Source organism: Bacillus rossius (genome assembly GCF_032445375.1).
Source record: "Bacillus rossius redtenbacheri isolate Brsri chromosome 9 unlocalized genomic scaffold, Brsri_v3 Brsri_v3_scf9_2, whole genome shotgun sequence".
Lineage (NCBI taxonomy): Eukaryota > Metazoa > Arthropoda > Insecta > Phasmatodea > Bacillidae > Bacillus > Bacillus rossius.
In genome coordinates, this window is record NW_026962013.1 from 25,673,613 (window position 1) to 25,693,906 (window position 20,294).

The 20,294-nt window shown below is 34.9% G+C and overlaps 1 protein-coding gene and 1 long non-coding RNA gene across 2 annotated transcripts in view; one reads left to right on the forward strand and one right to left on the reverse strand.

Moving 5' to 3' along the window:
• Nucleotides 1-20,294, forward strand: part of LOC134542858 (suppressor of lurcher protein 1-like) — a 443,271-nt gene that overhangs the window by 370,470 nt on the left and 52,507 nt on the right. The window contains exon 9 of the mRNA XM_063387427.1: nt 19,720-19,797. Within this exon, the coding sequence (XP_063243497.1) occupies nt 19,720-19,797 (78 nt within the window). The remainder of the gene's footprint in view (nt 1-19,719; nt 19,798-20,294) is intronic.
• The window catches only part of LOC134542859 (uncharacterized), a 413,602-nt gene that overhangs the window by 164,749 nt on the left and 228,559 nt on the right, over nt 1-20,294 (reverse strand). The window lies entirely within an intron of this gene.

Genomic DNA, 20,294 nt, shown 5'->3' on the forward strand with positions numbered 1-20,294 from the left:
AGTGTGCGCACCAAAAAAATTAATTACAGACGAGCTCACTTAAACAGACGGGTTCTCAGCTGGGTGTTTTGTCGCCTACACCTTACTTGTAAGCTCGCGGAGCAATGACCAGCGGTGCGGTACTCGAACTAGCTTTTCACAATACTGGTGCCCAGGGTAATTTAAAATATTTACGAGGTATAATTTAATTTGTTTTTAAGCATCAAATTTACTTTTAAAAAAAGGCTTTTAGAAGCCCGTGGACGCACTAACTTTTTATTTTAGTTTTATTCTCTGATGTGTTGTTTAAAACTCCTGAAGTTCATCTAGACAAGAATCTAAACCATTATATTTGGTCTTCGCTAAAAATAGTTTTATGCCCATCCCCCCCTTCCCCCACACAAACATTTTTACGTTAACCGAAATATTTTTGTTAGCAAAATAATTTTCAATGTTCACAATGTTCACGATGGTTTTGTTGAAAAAAAAATAAAAAAAAATCATCTCCGTACAGTATTTGGTAGCTTTTATTACAACAAATATATATTTTGGTGGCCTCAAGTTTAATTTACTAATAAAAATCAGTCTTCGATACAACAGAATTGTGTTATCGGTTAGATTATTATTTTATTTAAATAAATGAATGGACATTACGTCGCACGTATGTGTACGTATGTATAGTCAGCGAAGTTAGATACGTTACTCGCATCACGAAGATACCAATTTCAGCCATAAATGAATCGGAGAGTTGTTGGGATTGATTCTCGTGCGGGAATGAATAATTTGTCGTCGGCGCGCGTCGTGTGTTTGTGTTAGGAGCCCCGGAGCTTTGTGTGTGTATATATATGTGTGTGTGTTCCTGCGTGAGTGCGCTCGCGTTATGCAAACCCAGATGGCAATAAATTATCTTTCGCCGCAAACAATTCCTCACGCAAAATTCGCTCCTCTTCCCCCTCCCTTCTTCCCGATCATCCAACCAGCGACGATTCCAGCTACGCAAACCTATCGCAGCCTTCCTCGTCTTTCCGGTTCTCCTGTTTTCAAACTACTCCCCCTACCGCCTTTTCTGCTCCCCCATACTCCTGCGTGCCGTTAAATTTATTTCAAAAATGTACCATCGATTTTTAGTTTTTTTTTTCTCCATGTCCGCGAAGTTTGGTTTACAAACGTATTAAAATAAGAATTTTAACTGCAATGTAACTAACAATGCACATAATAATATTAAGTTATTCTAAGCAGCAAGTGAATAAAGGTAAAAAAAAATGGCTTAACCTACACTGTAAATTTTAATTTGTAAATGAAACAGAAATATTCATATAAAATTACAGACATTTGTAAATTTGCACATTTACATGGAAAAAATTATAGCACTGCAAAATAGTGTTCGCAGTAATACTAGGCTCGAATTCTTACCCGGAAATTTACACTTTGTGTTGCCCCAGTACCTTCAATAGTATATTAATTCGTAAGCCGTTCCCTGAATAGCTTTCCAATTATAACTGCGCACATTAAAAGACATAATAAAACAAAATAAAGTCCAGTTATTCAATAATTCATAATCTTTTTCGTGGCTTGAAAAAATTATGCTTGAATAAACCATCAATTAAAATATAAAATTATGCACCAATTTTCTAAAGAAACACTCAGTATTGTCTCAGTATTGTTTTTCATATATGCAAAACTAACCATAGCCATGTGTTGCACAAAGTTAATATATGTCTTATAGTATTACAAACTATTTCTTGGCAACTGGTTTTGTAAAAGTACAGAACATTTTTTTTTCTGGATGCAATTAAAAATTGGTACCTGTTAGTGACTGCAGTGAACAATGCAGTTGTAAATGTCATTCATTGCTACAGCTTCCAGATAACAGGTAAAATAATTTAAGCTGCTATTTTATCTCAATATTTCCCGGGAATCTCCCAAGAATTTTAACCTAAATCACACACACTTTCCTTGCATATATCTTACAAATTTATAAAAATACTAGCTAATCACCTGAGGCTTCGTTCACGCAATTTTTCTTGTGTAACATTGTAAGTAGTGTGTGCGATAAATTCTAAACTCTTTTTACTAAAGCAATAGACACAATAAATTATCAGCTTTATAATATTTCATTTATAACAAAACAATTCAGGGTTGTAATTTCGAAAGTAGTGGGCTAACGATTGTAGCGATTTTATAACTCTTTTTTTATGGTTTTTCGGAGATATATTTTACCATGATAAAATCACACTTACCACCATTTCACTTCAAAAGAGAGCATATTTGGGGAAAAAAAATTTGTGAAAAACTTGTATATTTAATTGAAATGTCAATTACTTCATCTTCACATGTCCACTTTCATTAAAATTTTGACACTAATATAAGGATAAAATAAAACTTTCTCTTTTGTATCCCTTTACAGATACAATAATTTGAGATTTCATGAAAAAAAGATATTTCTTTTTGAATTTTATAATATAGCTATCAAATTTATTATATTATGTTCAAGTGGAATAGTAGGTAAGTATTTATGCTTAGTGTTAATGAAATAAAACTCAACAATTTTTCACCCCTCCCTTTCTTTCCTTAATATGTAAATTATAAAACAAATTACTCATCAGTATTACAAGTGAAGTATTTAGGACCTATGTAATATTTCCAAACCCTGATTAATTTAATATGATGACATCCGTTTGCCTGATAAAGAAAAACGTGGTCTGTTTTTCACTTCATCAGTTGTATCATCCAAAAAAATGTGTAATAAACTTACATTCATATTAAATTTGAATTCATAATGCCTAATGTATCATGCTGGTGTAGTGAGTGCTATGAAATATTTTTTTCTTAAAACGTACTTATTCCTGTAACATTATTAGGGGTGAAATTTCTCGGGAAAGAGGGGGATGTATATTGTTACGATTTACCGCGGGGTTCGTAAAGGATAGCCCAATTAATAGATTTTACTACCACACACAGTTTTATTGATGGCCACTACTTATGTCACTTACAAATAATCTTCTAAAATAGCAAATAAACAATTACACTTAAACAAATGTCTATTCCCCAGTCACTCGTTTTTAAAATCCACACACCTCGCTGGGCCGCACCTATGGCGCAACTCTCGCCGCAGCACCCCTCGTGGATCTCCGCCACGGGACTCCGTCGCCGCACTCCGCCGCCGCCGACGCACTTGCCTGTGTTGCACGCACCCGCTGGCATCCACTGCCATTAGTCCGCGCAGTATTTTCTCGCCCCTCCCCCCCCCCCCCCCCCCCAAAGTTAACATCAGGCTGGTGCCTGACTAAGATTAGTCACCAAAAAATTTTTTTTAACGGTTCAAGGGATAGAGTGAACATCAGTAGGAAGAAGTATTTGAAGTAAAGAGATTTTTGTGGAAACAAATGGAATTTTAATTTTATGTATTAAATTTCCTTATCGATATTTTTTGATCAACCAAAATATTAATGGCAAACAAATTCCGGGCAGACCTTGGGCTTCTCGTTCACAGAAACGAAAAAACACGCAAAACCTGCGAACGAGATATGGACGGAAAGAATAAAAGCAAGTAAAATTGACAGTGTGGAAGAGGGGTAAGCCAAAATACATTAATAATCTGAGTTTGATCGAAACTGAGTACCCTATCCTGTAAGTTTTTGATTAATAATTTTATTAAATTTATTTTTTATGAATACTAAAATATTTCTTAATATTCTATAGAAATGTTATCATTATGGATTTTAAATATGGTGGCTGCGACGTTATAATTTCAAAATAGTTGAACATTTGTTAATAAATTAATATTTTCATGATTTTAGAAATATTTTCCAATTTTTTCCGATTATAATTACGGATTTTGAAGATGGTGGCTGTAACTAAATGTGCAATATTAGAGATTATGGCATTCGATTTTAATATGGCGGAAAATTCTAGAATTAAAAATGGTGGAAAACCAATTGGGAGATCCAACATGGTCGCAGTGGTCAAGGCCAAAGTTCAAGGTCATACAAGATGACTGCCGTAAAATCAGAGGTCGATTGTTCATCTACCCCACCGCCAGCACACCCTGCACACTGCGCCAGTACCTACATTTATATACTACTAACAAAGATACAAAAAAACTATATTTGTTTTAGAATATAATTTTAACTGCCATTATCATTATTTTTTTATTCATAATTTCATACAATGTAAACACGTTTAACCCTCATAGTTTTATTAGTTGAAAAGATAAATGCAAAGTTTGGATTATATGCAGTTAAGGTGTTTGTCAATCCTTAATGCCATTAATACTGAACAGATAATATTAGGTTTAAACCAGAAACAGTCCATATACTGTGAACACATAGGCTACATGAAATTACGTAATTACACATCTGAGAGAGTTCATATGGGATAGTTTCTAAAATCTTTAACTTTTTATTTTTGTTGTCACTATACTATGTGTATGTTATTTTTCATAGCGATGTAAATATATACAGAGCTGAGATCATCAGAACGATTTGCGACAAAACAAATCCAACCTGTAAACGAAGGGTACCACAGCTAGAATTTAATATAATTTTTATTTTGTCACCGTAGAAAGGCAAGGTAAAATAAACTGCCTGATTGTATTACTTGGCTCCCGTTAAGTTTTTTCTGTATTCGAGGCTATAGCTAGAGGTAAAATACGTTGTACGACAGTGGCATTTCAAGAGTTTTAGGTTCGTTTCTTTCCAGACAAGAATCCGACATGCTGTCACAGTGATGCGGGTGTTGCCTTGAGTGGATCAGTTTGCCATGCTGCGATATGTTGAGACCCTTTCCCGATTTTGGTTCATTTGGGGGAGGGGAATAAATGACCTCCGTAGGGCACATCAGATGCACACCGGTTCTTGGTGCTAGAGGTTCTGGTTTGCTGTATTGATGTCACAATTCTTGTCAGCCGTCACTAAAATTATCAACGTAAAAAATTAATTGTAAAAAAAGTCGTTATTATTATAGGTAGGTTGGCTCGTTGGTAGTAAAACTGTGGGAAGTTTCCATCCCGGATCCGGGAGCTGTGCTATCCCTCCGCCTCCAATACTGCAGAAGACAAGGGCAAGCCACCGTAGCATCGTATAGCCTAGTACGCATCTGGTCACGCCATAGGTCGTCTCCTTGTGACACAGAAATGCCGCGGATTCTTTTGGTCACAAGGCAGACTGCAAACATGTATACCTTTGATTCACTTTCATGATTTTATCAGAACTCTCTCGACGTGTCCCTTTACGACTGTGGGCCAACCAAATACTAGCCAGCAGTAGAGTGGCCAAATCACATCCACCACTAAAAAGAAAGGAGAATCTGTAGTATGAAATCAGCCAATAGAAAAACATATGTGTGTAGTCTATAGGTAAATAGAACTATGAATTTTAGCTTGACACCTAATGAATCCGCAAAAGACGATGGCTGGGGAATCAAAACCTCCTCTACGCCTACAAACCAATCGCAAAGCTGGAAGTTAGCATCATCACTTAAGGGGTATTAGGCCCTCCCATCTTGAATTTGTCAATTTTATTTTACATAGAAAATATAACTTTTTACTAATTATCCTAATTTTCGGCATGTCCAGGCATAAATCATACCTCCCAGACCTTATACAACTTGTTGCAACCACATATTTACTAACAGGTTCTACAGTAGTCTGTATGTTTCACTAGGAAATAACTTATTATTTCATATAACATGCGGGTGACTACAACTATCATGATAATCACACAAGTTCACAAGTTTTGACTTCATCAAGTAGCCAAAGCTAAGTTTTATGCCATTTCGAGATTACAAAAAAGGTTAAAACGGAAGCTTTATTGCAAGTGGTATCAAAATATTTGCAAGTGCAATAAAGAGGCCTAATCACCAATAAATTAACTATGTGATTTCTTTACCATCGCAATGCGGTTTATTAATTCTTCTATACAAATAAAGTACACCTCTCCGTTACAAAATTTTATGTGAAAAGCAAATGGCTACCCTTATTTTATTATTGGACGAGGATACTTTTTTTTCCTTCCGTTTATTTTGCGTAATGAATAGCTAGCCCATCAATGGGTCAAAGAAGAATAGCAGCTTACCCAGGATAACGCTACATTTTTTTTAAATACACAGAAAAAATATATAGCATGGTGGCCGAAAAAAGCTGGAACCGGAGAATAGTAAAGTAGAAGAGTGAAAAAAAGATCTGGAGAGGGGAAGTTTTATGGGTAGCTGCCGAACAAGGTGTCTGTGTGCGGTAGTTAGCACTCGCATAAAACGCACTTTTAATTCTCTTTTTTCCTCTCTTTCAGCTTTTATCCATAATGTGCCTGAGAGTATACAGCAGTAGGTACACTATCTTTTTTCACTTTATCACGATTAATCCTTTCTTTTTATAACATCCCAAAACGATGTTTCATGAGAGTGTTTAGAACCAAAATTTATTGATTTAGTATGATTTTATGTGTGGTTTAGAAAGAACTTTTTTTAAAAAAAGTGTACTCGAGATCCAATTTGTAATAGCCAGTTTATTTTATGGCTGCCATGAAAATGGATTTTACACAATGACCTGCAAATTGAACTGTATTTTAAATAGGGCCAAATAATTTATCGGACTTATGTACTTTCTATGAAATTAACCTTTCTTCTTATAGATGCACAAAATAAAAGTAACTGTTGGTTTAATTTTTAATTAGAAAACACAATTTCTCGAGACCGTTTATAAAATGCTGTGAAGTATTTTACTAGTGCAAATGTTCAACGACGAAAAATTTTTAAATATTTTGTTAGCTATTTTTTGCAAAATATATTATACTACTAATATGTCTTTGAATTATAATATTGTCATAATTTTAAAACGACTGAAATAGTAAGTCATGATTTCTTGATAACAATGTTTAGGTTTCCATTAAAAATATTTGTGTTAATAATAAAAGATTAAAACATATACCAAAAGGTATGAGGACGGTCAGTCAAATTCAACAGGCGTTACATATTTGAACCATCACATAGATTCCATGACACTGACGAAAATATAGGTATCAAAGTGTAGTTAAACAGTGTGTGTGTATATATATATATATATATATATATATATATATATATATATATATATGCGGGCTTGTTAAACCCCCAAACATAAAAAAATTAAGCCTCATGATTTTTTGGCATCACGTCATTTGGACAGGTCTATGGAAAATACGTTGGTCAACGTTTATTCGGTATACGGAAAAGAAAAAATAAATAAATTTACCTATAGTAGCCAAGTCATTATTCAATTACGAAAGTTTACTCTTAATTCGAACTCGTTCCAGGGAAATGAGACATTTTCGAAAGTGTCCATGTACTACCAGATTGTATTAAATAAATCGCTGTGAAAGTGCCCCATAATTATGGGGAGAAAGCAACAATCCCCCTCCCCCCTTAAATAGATGAAAATTGGACGTAGAATAATTTTCGCAGCCAGTATGGATTGTGGATTGTGATTAGTTGTGGTGTATGTCTTCTGTGGCATAGCAAGCATAGTTTACCTTTAAGAGTCCCCTGCATCCGGAGTACCGCGGGCCCGTAGAATGGTATTTTTGTTAATGATAACCGTGTTTTGGGTACTAGGGACAAAACAATGTGAAAAACTTTACAAATATTCATGCACAGAATGCACATAACGTTCATTAGATGCCAAAGATATTGTGAATTGCATACGTTTTAAAATACACACACAGTATTTACAATTTTTAACAGTATTGCCAACAGTGCCTAGTTAAAGTTTATAAAGACAAGTAGGCCTATCTGAAATTTTATTTCTCTTGAAATGAAGCTGTGGAATGGATATGGTATATGGTACATATACAAACAAATATAAAAAAGTTTCGAAGACAGATACATTAAATCTACTTTATTTTTCATCAAATGTAGGATTATTAAAAAATAAGCCTAACATACGTTAGGTCATGCTTCATGTTTAGGTTGTTCAATCATGAACACGCCTATTGTTGTAGAATTTTTTTTCTCGTAAGATGACGCCTGGATCAAACATAATTAAAATTTGACGTTCCTGCGTTATCTGCAACTGTAGCATGCAGATTCAGCTATCTTTTGTTCCCGCGTAGCGCACGGCATGGAACATTATCTCCATATCGCAGCCACTACAGCCCGTCGCTTCGACACAGAAATTTGGTGGCGTGTACGCTCTGCTACGGCAGGGAAAGAGGAATATTAACGCTTTTAAAATACCCCGGCGTAATTCCTTTAAAGACCGTCAACGGAACGGCTTACGCCCTATTAGCAATGCAAAATAGTTGTACCCATGAGAGTATGACCCATTGTGCCGTTACTACATGAAAATCTTACCTTTCTTTTCGTGTTACCAGCTATCGCTTATTCACGAAATTTAACATTGCCTGCACAGTGAAAAATCTGTTACTTTTTTTTCATGTTAGCAAAGCACTATTAGTCATCATACCAAAATTGCGAATAAGAAATCAGATGATTTCATGCATGATATCTTGCAATGTCACAACAAAGATAATGAAGCAAAATACAAATCAAATAGGCATGTATCACAGTTTTATTTACCATTCGTATAAGCTTTACTTCAGGATTGCTAAAAATAGCGTTTTTACATCAAGTATCTTCCAATTAGGCCCAAACTTTCGCTGTCTGGCTATCTCGCGAAATTAGTTGTCGATTGGGGCCAATATCGACCGCCTGGATACACCTCATGAGCACAAACACGGGGTTTTACGAAGCGTGTTTGTTCAGGTGACCTACATTCGGGGAGATCAGAAGTTTGATAGCGGCCCTGTCGGACACGTCCCATTAGTTAAGCCATTGCCGACTGTCAAGCTGCCGTCAGCGATGAGCGATGGGTTTACAGCCTGCCGAGCAGTGTCGTGTGACGCGATTATGCATGGTCGGCTTGCATGGTCAGCGCTAACGAGGCATGTGCAAGCAAGCTTGAAACGGAGCTAGTACGTGCAGCGTGATGAGCGATCCGGAAATTTCAGGGATTCTTTTGGTCACCATATATATATGTGTGTGTGTGTGTATGTGTATGTGTATATATATATATATATATATATATATATATATTTTCTGAATTTATTCCATTCAACAAGATTCCAACCCAATATAAGTTATACTAGGGGTTTTTAGCTTCCTGTTAAATCTTGTTTAAACAATACATTCTTGGTCCTTCTTATCTTAAAATCCAGTTTTATGGGACTTATTTGTGTTTGTTACATTAGTAATTTTGAGCAGTAGCATGTATTACTTACGTAAATTATATAATTTTTGTATTTTGTTATACGTTTATTCCTTCTAATAATATATTACCTCATAATTGATTAATTAAGTTAAAAATGAAATTTTTCATAAACATACATTTTTACTTACTTATTGGGAAAAGGTGCAAATAAAATTGGTTTTTGTACAACCGCCATTTTACAACCTTTTCTTACCTATTCTCTTCAATTTTATCTTCTCCGTATTGTTTCTTGTTCTTGCATACTCCCATGACGATGACTTAGTAAAAATTCATTTTTTATTGCTTTTAGTACCAGTTACACTGCAAACGCTCAGCATCGCTTCAATGTTAGGTTCACAATTATTGTTCCACAGCTCCCCTCTACGATTGCGAGCCAGCCAACCTCCAGCTAGCAGAGGTCCGAATCACATCGATCCTCTCAAAGTGAATCAGCCAATAGGGAAACACACGAGGGTGAATTATACATAGGACTGTGTATTTTAGTCTGACACTAAATGAACCCACGAAATTACCGGGCCTCTAGGAATGCCCTGGGATCGAATCCGAGGTACGGAATGGAGTTTGGTTTATCGTCGGTGTCAAAAACATTTATACTCGCCTTTCTCCTACTCTATAGGCGAAAAAAATTAAGGGAATACTTTGTAATGGCTAAAGTGAAATTAATGGAAAAAAATTTCTGAGATAAAGAAACTTTTTTGGGGGGGGGGGGATCAAAGTTTGTTTAAGAGCATGGTCTTTATAGACCGATATACGCAACATCACAATTAAACAAAACCAGGTTGGGAGTAGGCCATAATCTATAGTATGAACCATTTTGGCATATGCCTGAAGTTATTGAAATGAAACATTTTAGCTCTTTGTTTTCGGGATACCGCATTTGGTAGGAAAATGTTCGTGAATTGTGTGACCACGTTGCCCATCTGTGTCTATTAGTGTGAAACAAAGTTCACAAATACAAATGAAAAATGTATAGTATTTCAAAACTTTTTCGCTTTTATCAGAACCGTTTCGTATGTAATTTATTTAACCTTTCGCTCTGCCAAGGCGAATGATTCAATAGAGGGGCAGCTGTTTCAGCAGAGAATTCTAGCGGCGGGCGCAAAAATTATGTGTGATTCGCGTCAAGAAATGTAGCTGAAACAACATTTTTTGTACATTTTTTCACGCTCAGCATTATTTTTTAATAATTCTACGTTCGTGTCCAAGTTTCGTATTATAAGTTTATTTGCAACATGAGAACACATGAATGTTGCGCGTTACCGAGGTCAGATATTTACCCATCACTGGCGAGTACTGAAAGACTCGCTCACATGTTTTTATTTAATTTTAAGGAAACCGAAATTAGTATGAGTAGTACATAAAAGTATGTCCTGCTCCTGGTTCTGGTTCGTGGTGCGTAATGAAAAGTGCAACGTTTCTAGAATCCATGATGCAGGTGTGACGTATTTAAATTGTAATTAAGAATTTTTTTAAATATTTTAAATAATTAATTACATGTTTACTCTCACCGGGAATCGTACCGAGGACTGTTATGGATTCTATAACTAAACATTATAGATAAACAAGTTTTTTTAATTTTTTTTTTTGGAATTTTTTTTGGTCGAAAATTAAATTATTTCGAGTTTACGGCAAGGTCACGACCTAGGCGGCGTAGGGTAGCCAGACAACGGGGAATTTTCATTTTTCTGAATTTTTTCAGAAATTTTTATCAAAAATTAAGAATGTCTTCTTTACGGTCAAAGTTAAGGTGTGATTTTGACGGCTTAGGGCGGCTTGCTTTTAGGTGTCGTAAGTCGTTTTTGGGACTTTGGGTTCTTTCAACGGGAAAGGTCTTTGGAAACATTCCAAATTCCAAATTTTTTAAATTTTTAAGGGGGAAAACGGAAAATTTTCCTTAAAAATTTGAATTTTCCCCTCGAAATTTGGAAATTTCTGGAAATTTTGAGTTATTTTCGAGGAATTTTGAGGAATTTTGAAGTTCAATGTCATCCAAGATGGCCGCAGTGACGTCAGGGTGGTTGTCACCACGCACCAAGAACCAGAACCAGGTGCAGCACATACTTTTATATATGTACTACTAGCATGGGACTATAGGAATCTAATCCGAATCATCAGGAACCCGAGTCCTTCAGGATGGCAGTACGATGTTACCACTGCGCCACCATAACTAAATTGATTCCATTCTGTTGTGGGCAAATTATAGTTTTATTTATTTTTTTTATTTTTTAAAAATTATAAATACGGGTTTTATATCCCAAGTGAAACATTAGCCTCGCCTAACTTTGAAGGGAATTTGTTTTTTTTTTTTTTTTTCTTGCAACGCCACACTTTTAACACATTTCAGATCTTGTCAACTCCATAAAGAAAGTTTACAAATAAACGATCACAGAGTTTGAACATCTTTACAGAATGACGAGGAAAAAAAAAATTATTGCGCTCGCCTCTATTGTGCGCACGCAATCTCGTCAAACGGGTTGATTAAAGTGCATTGCCGTGTCTCGTGGGCGGGCGCTCGATTGAATAACCGGGCATTTCCAAAGCAGAGCGAAGTTTACTCGCCAGCAAAGTACAGCCCGTTAGAGCTAATGGCGGGGTGGACTCCAGGGTTGCAAGGCCGATTTAATGAGCCGCGCTATAGTGCTGCTCGACAACTTTGTAAGGAATGGGGGTTGTCTGACCACCCACTTCTATCTCACTCCCGACGCGATAAAGGTTTTTAATTAGTTTAAGACTGTGTACACTCCCTGTCATGCAACAATAGCCCCCTACTTAATTTTCGTTCTAGTGAACGAACTATCTTTATTGCTATAAAGTGCTCTTTTAACTTGCAGACATATGTTTAACACATTTCACTAACGGATACTGTGTGAATATTATAAAATTCAATTTATTATATTTAGAAGTGATCTTTAGTTTCATTTTCACTGCGATTTGGATAGCTGAGGGTGTCAAGCATATATGTATTTTTTTTTTTAATTAATTCAAACAAGCTGTGTCAAAGATAAAAAGAAGCTTAAAAAAAAACAATAATTTCCTAGTGGTCAATGATACTAATGATAAATAAAACTGATTCTACTTTTTAACTGCATAAACCAGACTGATATTTCTGTTGTATATAAATTCTAAGCTCTAAGAGCGCGGGGGCGCTAAGGACGACACTGGCTCACACATCACACGCCTCTTCACCCCTACGCGCCAGGCACCGAACTGGCGTGCGGTCTTCGTGTCGGTAACACGTCTCTGTGGGACTTACAGCGGTGACCTATAATTTTATGTTGGAATATTATAATAAAAATTCCACGCATATACCCATTCCTATCCCAATACTGCGTTTACAATTATTCAAACATAAAACCCCAGCTTGATTCATTTTCGCTGTCAAAAAAAAAAAGAAAAAAGAAAAAAGAATTTTTTTTTTTAAACTAAACTACCAAGGCTCTTAAGCGCTATTCGTTATCAGGCGATTTAAGGCTCGATATCACACGCCATTTTTATTATTTTTACTATCATAACTTTTGTTTAAAATGGCTATTTATGACATTTTTACACGATACCCCTCCCTTGCATTTGTTGTTCTATGCCTAATATTTTTAACAGATATTCACTAACTGTAATACAATGAATGTAAAAAAATTGCGCAAGTGATAATAATTATGGACATTTGCGCTACATTTTACACCCATTGTATTACACATAATGAATACGTATATGTTGAGAATATTCCTGACCAAACAAAAAATTCAAGTGTGGTAACATATTAAATTGTATATGTATATGTATATATATATATATATATATATATATATATATATATATATATATATATACTAGCTGCAGTACCCGGCTTTGCCCGGGCTGAACACCGGGTGATATATTGTCCGCGAGTTACAGCAAAATGGATAGCGATATGTCCAGTGTGGTGGACATTAAGAAATGACACACAATTACTGTTTGTGTATCTGTGACCTATGGTTATCTGTTTACCCATGGCGATCGGTTGAACGGTTTAGAAGTTGATGCGCTACAGCGCCATCTAGCGGCGAGTTACAAAAAAATGGTTAGCATAAAAACCTTCTCCATGATAAAAACACTTCGATGTGCCAATTTTCATGGCGATTTGTCAAATGGTGTAAGAGTTTATCGACGTCATACATGCCAACATACAATTATATATATTCTTATATTTCGAAATTTTGGGGCTTTCACTTTTGCGGAAAGTGGATGTTCAGGACCTCGAATGGTTTGGAACACTCCATCTCGAAAGAATAGATATTTGAAATTCCTGAAATTGTCGAAATTTTGGGGCTTTTTTCCCAGAGGGTGGCGGGGGTTTCGAGGACCCTGAATGGCTCGAAAACACTTAAAATCGAAAGAGATAGATTTTTAAAATTTTTTAAACTTTCGAAATTTTGGGGCTTTAACCACCTGGGGGGAGGGGGATATGTTGAGGACCCCGAATGGCTCGGAAACACTCCAAATCGAAAGAGATATAAAGGAATATAAGAATGTAGGCATTTACTGTACTCCTATCTACCATAATAAAAATATTGACAAATAGAAAGCTTATTACCTACCTATGAATAATTATCTAAATAAATTAATAAATAACTGTATGTTTAAGAATTTACGTACATACATAATATTAAACTTCAAACTATACACACCAAAAAAAACTAAGGATGTTTGTGAAACTATTTTTTATTTGTCATAATGTTTAAAACATTTGTAGGATTTGTTTATATGTAAAACTGTGGTGGCAATATATCTCACACTCAACTAAACATAATGTTTAATATGAAATAAAGGAAGATGGCAATTACACGTAACTATTCTAATTAATAAAAAAATCAACCTACCTGAAATAGTAAAATTCAAATTTTTCAACAATATATTACATAATTGATAAATATTTCTGGTATTCGGTCTCAGCAGCCCTAAGTCTCTTGACGCTCAGCAGATAAATTATAAACACTAAACCAAACTCCTTGCAAATAAGTAGGTACTGTAAAAACATATAACAATATTGACAAATAGAAAATATTAGTAGGCCCTACCAACCTATTAATAAATTTAGAAGAAATTTATAAGTTTAAGAATTTATGTACCTACATAATATTAAACTTGAAACTATCTACACAATAAAAACCTAAGAATGTTAGTGAAACTATTTTTTTATTTGTCATAATACCTCAAATACGTTTGTTTCCAAAATGAAACAAAGTATAAATAATGACCAATTGGACAAAAAAAATTGTACAACTCGAATGACATTGAAAACATACACGTGAAATTTAAAAGAATCATGACTGCCCTAGGTAGGGAGAAAAAATATATATAGAAAATATTAAATTTAAAAAATGGGTGCGTGTACTTAGGTACGCGCATGAGAAGTTATACTTCTTTGGCATCATTAAAAAATAGTTTTTAATTGCATGAAAAAATATTGCGTGGAGTCCCTCCGCGCGGAAGAAGTGAAACTTCGTAATGTGGAAATGAAAATAGGAAGGGGTAGAAACTGATTTTTAGTGAAATCATATTGTATCAATTCAAACTAAAAAATAAAGGAAATAAATTTGTAACGATTCATAAATTGATCTTCAGAGAGAGAGAGAGAGAGAGACCTATTGAATGTCTATAAAACTAACTTTTTTATGAGAGCAGATTTTCATGAAACAAATCATGAAATCATTCAACGATAAAAAGCTGTTTATTTAATCAAGCGGACGGGTTCGCCCCAAGGAGAAAATTTACGCGGCGAGACCTCGTGGACATAGAGATATGACACACACTCACTATTTACCTATGTGTCTATGAAACATGATTTTTTTCTGCAATTTAAATTGTAATATACAAAAACGGTATTGAAAATTGAAACAAATATGGCGACACTACAAACTATCAAGATCTTTATTTTTTTCTTACTCTCTACTTAGTTCCTTACAATAGCAAAACGTAACGTAATGGCTTGAAAGCTATTGCTCGGCAGACATAGAGGAATGAAACTAACAATTTGTATATCTATGACACACATTACATAATATTAAGACATATTTTTTAACCTGTTTAAAATTTATTTTTTTAGACAAAAGATAGCCTATGTCCATCCCCAGGATATAATCTATCTCCTTGCCAAATTTCATTACGATCCGTATCTTTCTACATATATATATATATATATATATATATATATATATATATATATATATATATATATATATATATATATCTCTTTCTAGCGGACCCGACATACATTGTCCTGCCCAAATGTACATATGGCGGTAAGTATTTCTACGCTGGACATTTTGTATCTTCTCATTATACATACCCCTCCTCTTGGGCACGCCACTGCCGTTACCGAAAACCTTTCCCATGTTTACGCAGAAGGCAACAACAATGCAAAAGCCCGTTGCCATGGAGGCTAATTATCAACAATGCTTAGTTTTTCTGCTTTTAAAGTGTGTTTTTTTAGTTTTTCTTAACTCAGAATCGAGATAAAATATCCAATTGTGAATCTAAACCATCCTCGAATCCCCGTGAACTCACACAAAAAATTTCATCAAAATCGGTCCAGCCGTCTAGGAGGAGTTCAGTGACATACACACGCACACAAGAAATATATATATATATATATATAAAGATATCCCGTACACAAAAAAAGAAATGAACTTGATGTGTGGTGCCGAGTCTTCAGAGGTTTTTCAGAGGGCGTTCAAACCCGGAGCTCTGTTGGCCGTTTGGCAAAAGGGCCACCTTTAAACGCTCACTTAGGGGCCCACCTGGTCAGGGTTATTTGTGTTACCTACCTAGGCGGGATGATAAGCACGACGCTCGCTGATGCTTCTATCGTAGTGTCGCCCCTAAGCGCAAGGCTCTGAACTAGTACGTAGTCTTCTCGTCGTGCATAAGACAACTATGAAATTTGAGTTGTGACTGTAACATTATATGACGGAGAAATGAAGATAAAGTTGAAGGTAAAGTTGTAAGTCCCTAAAGTGCTTCCAAGATTCTGTACCGGTTGTTTTATGACTAAAAATTACTCTGAAAACACGCGTTTTAGCCATTTTAACTCTTTTAATACAGTTTAAAAACTTAGTCCGGAAACCAAACTACGTATCGGCCCTCAGCGAATTTTTAAATGCTTTTCGAAAAACAGACTCCACTCGGGTATCTTTAGTTTTCAAATCATGTTGTTTTTCCTGAAGCGCTGCGCACCGTATGTGTGCCCGGGTAGGCGAGGCACTTAAGGTTTTAGAGGAAAAGCTATTTATGTCACGTATCTAATGCTGTACGAAATTATTTCTGCACTCTGCTCGTCTTTTGCCACCTGGTTGAGACGTGTTAAGTTTCATTGTTTTGATGAAAGTCTCGATGTCAGAAACGGTTAATACCATACTGCCGACCTAGGGCGGGCAAGATTTAAATTTCACAGAGGAAGAATATTATCTTCCTAGGGTCGACTTATTATTAAGCTCTTCCCCATTCCTATCCTCAAGTCCTGCGTTCTTTATTCTCCATAAAAACTGTATGTTCATTGAGTTCGGATAATTTTGTAGCATTTGTAGTAAAGCTTTGAAATTTTCCCATATTTTCAAGATCAAATTTTTACGTTTAGTCGTAAGACAGATTGAGAAAATTATCTGTCACATGCTCATATGCTGTACATGACTTAATTGATTTTACTATAATAAACATGACTGCATTATAAAGATTCTGACGTGGCTAAAACTTAGATTTAACCTTGTGAAAAAGTAACAAGTATCAGATAAAATAATTTTATTTACTAATATCCTGTCTCTTTAGTTTAATGCCTAAACATTAATTAATAATTTAGCTGATTGGTAGCCTACATTTGAAACACGCCTATAGTTTATTTATTTCGTCGAAGAAGCCCGGCCTCGCAGCGCGCTTGCGTTAAAAACTAAAATCAATAAGACACTGTTCCCGTGTTGCTTTGTAGATGGCAGAGTATCACGACTGCAACGGGCGGCTTCTAGCGGGGTTTTGTGAAACTAAAAGATGCGACGATGTAGATTATCGTGACAAAAATTTTCTGAAATATTTCTTCTAAAAAATGTTTATTTTCTCTCAAAAGGGTTAGATTTTATAGAGAGTTATATATGCGCACATCTTTACTACGTACAAATAAGTAGATTACGTCATTAAGTATAAAAATACCTTGATTGTGTTACGGACATGCACAGCTAGTATTTTATATTTGCTCCAATTTTAACACTATTCACATCGATTAAAAAAAATGTTTTTCCCCGTCTGCATATAACTTTTTTCTCAAATTTATAGGCTAAACATACTTAATATTTCAGTAAAGTGCCATTAGAAGAGCCAAGTAAAGGGCCTAAATGCATTATTAAAAGTGAAAACCCAATAACTAAACAGTAGTTACTAAGAAAATGTATTATTATTTTGAGTACATAAATTTTTATAATATTTTTCGCAAGTAAATATTAAATTCCACAGACCTGAAAAATTAATTATTAATAGGTATAAGTCGTTTTGCTATAGTCTAACTATTTTTTTAAAGTTCAGGAAATGCCTTGTATGTGCGTAAGTGAGGCGGTATGATAAGCGCGACGCTCGCTAGTGTTTCTAGCACGGTATCGCCTCTAAGCGCAAGGCTCTGAATTGGCGCGCAGTCTTCTCGTCGTCCATAGGACACTGTGAAATTTGAGCGGTGACCGTAACATTATATGGCATAGAAATGAAGATAAATGTGTAATGCAAGTCCCGTAAGTGATTTCAAAAATCTGTATCTGTTGTTTTACGCCTAAAAATTACTCAAAAAACACGCATTTTAGCCATTTAAACACTTCAAAAAATATAGTTTAAAAATTTAATCCAAAATCAAAATTACTTTTGGGCCCTCAGCGAATTTTTAAATGCTATTCGTAAACAGATCCCACTCGGATATCTTGAGCAGTTTCCAAATCGCACTGTTTTTCCTGAAGCTCTGCGAACCGTATCGCATGTGTGCCCGTGTGTTCATTGCAGGATTCTCATTTGTATTTAAGTGAACGATATACGGTGAAGTGGAATGCACAATAGGATAGCTTCCTCCTTCCCCGGGGAAATATTCACGGTTATGATTACGTGTACAAGTTCAGTATTGTAATTTAATTATTTCAGTCGGTCTTCGGAGCCTGTACCGGTTTCTTGCCTCGTCCTAATACACTTTGGGTGTGTAAATAAATACTACATAAATAGCCAGTTGCCACCCCAGAACTTATACAGCACACACTTTTTTCAGATTCATTTCAGCAACGTAAAATTTTTATACTAAAATAGCATCCTAATGTTTCTGCAACACTACAGAAATATAAACGTAAATATTGTGTTGTATGAGCGGCAACCATCCCTTTGAAGTACACTCCCTCGCAGTTTCCTTTTTCCTACTTACTGACTATGTTGCATGTGCGCTAATATGAAATCGTAAAAAAATATTTTTTGAGGAACCCCTTGCTATTTAATTGCATAAAATGACTTCCCATTAATTTTTTTAAAATCAAAAATGTGGATCTAGGGATTAAAGTGTGTAATATATAAACAGTCCTTTGGGTCATGTGATTTTGAATATTAGTTATTAAAATAACGGAACTCCATTATTACAGCGGGCTCAACACCACATGTAACTTATACTTGTTGCTCACAAAACTGATTCATGTAAAGTGGGAGATGAGGTAGCGAGGTTTGAAGGAATTCGGCGATAAAATTATTTAAATAAACAAACTAACATAACAATACTTTCAAAAGCTAACCACTATATATAGGTGTGTGTGTGTGTGTGAGTGTGTAAGATGTCCATTCTTGATATTCAAAATACTCTTTTTAAAGGTAGATTAGGACGAAATGTTTAGAGCCAAGTTTTGTAAATGCGTAAATTTGTTACAAAAAAAGGGGGTTGTCTGTAAAGTCGGTTTACGGACGATAATTTTACGTGATAACGTCATAAGAAAACATTGATTAAAAATTGCATACTTTTTAATTTTAAAATATTATTTACAGTTTTGGCAAATTTAATTTAAATAATTTGTTTAAATATAATCACGAGCAATTAGTTATAGAAATAAACTGAAATCAAATCAACGTCAATAAATTGTTAATTTTAAATGACGAAATTGGACAAATAAATCAAATTTTTTAAATTGCTGCTTTTAAAAAGCCCGCCCTAACCTGTTTTATATTATAGAAGATTTTCTCGCACGGTGGTTGGCCGGTTTTTGCACGCTCGGCTCAGGTGTAACGTGACAATGAGTCATGCTTTTTCTTGTTTGCAGCCGGCGTTCATAGATTTAAAAGACGTTATCACGTCAAAAAGAAAGAAAAGAAAATAACTAGAACTTAGAATGGAAAATTATAGGCAAGTGAAGAAAACCAAATCTAACGTCCTCAAACACAAATTTAACAAAATCACGGTTCTAGTTCATATGTGTTATTAAAATTTGCAATATAATATGAACAATTTTAATCAAAGTATCTTTTTTCAGACCCTGATCGTTTTGGGAACCACATAGAAGGCATTTCGTCCCATCAGACGTACCTCGGGCCTGCAGTAAGCGCTACAAGTAAGCACCATTGCACTATTTCATACATTTATTCTAATCTTACGCAAATTATGACGTCTGCGCTACTTTTTTTTTGTGGTAATTCCATTTTTTTTCCCCAATAATTTTGTAATAACTTTCATTGGATACATATATGTATATACAAACAAAATTACTCTACGGCTTTAAATTTTTTTTGCAGAAAATTTTCTGTCAGTTACGGACTTACATTTCAAACTGAAAATTGTATAATTTGTTATATAAATATATTTTTTTAAAAACAAGTTAACAGTTCACAACAAAAATTATAACGTAATTTTTCTTCACCCCGACTAGTTCTTCATTTAGCGATATTTTTAAAATGGTGATAATTCGTTATACCTGTCGTGGTATACATTTATAGAATTTTTGTACTCAACTTTACATTTTTTTAAATTAAGCCTATGCTGTATTTTCAGTTTAAAAGTATCATAAAACTTACGGGATTGGAAAATACATTACATTACACTAATGAGCCT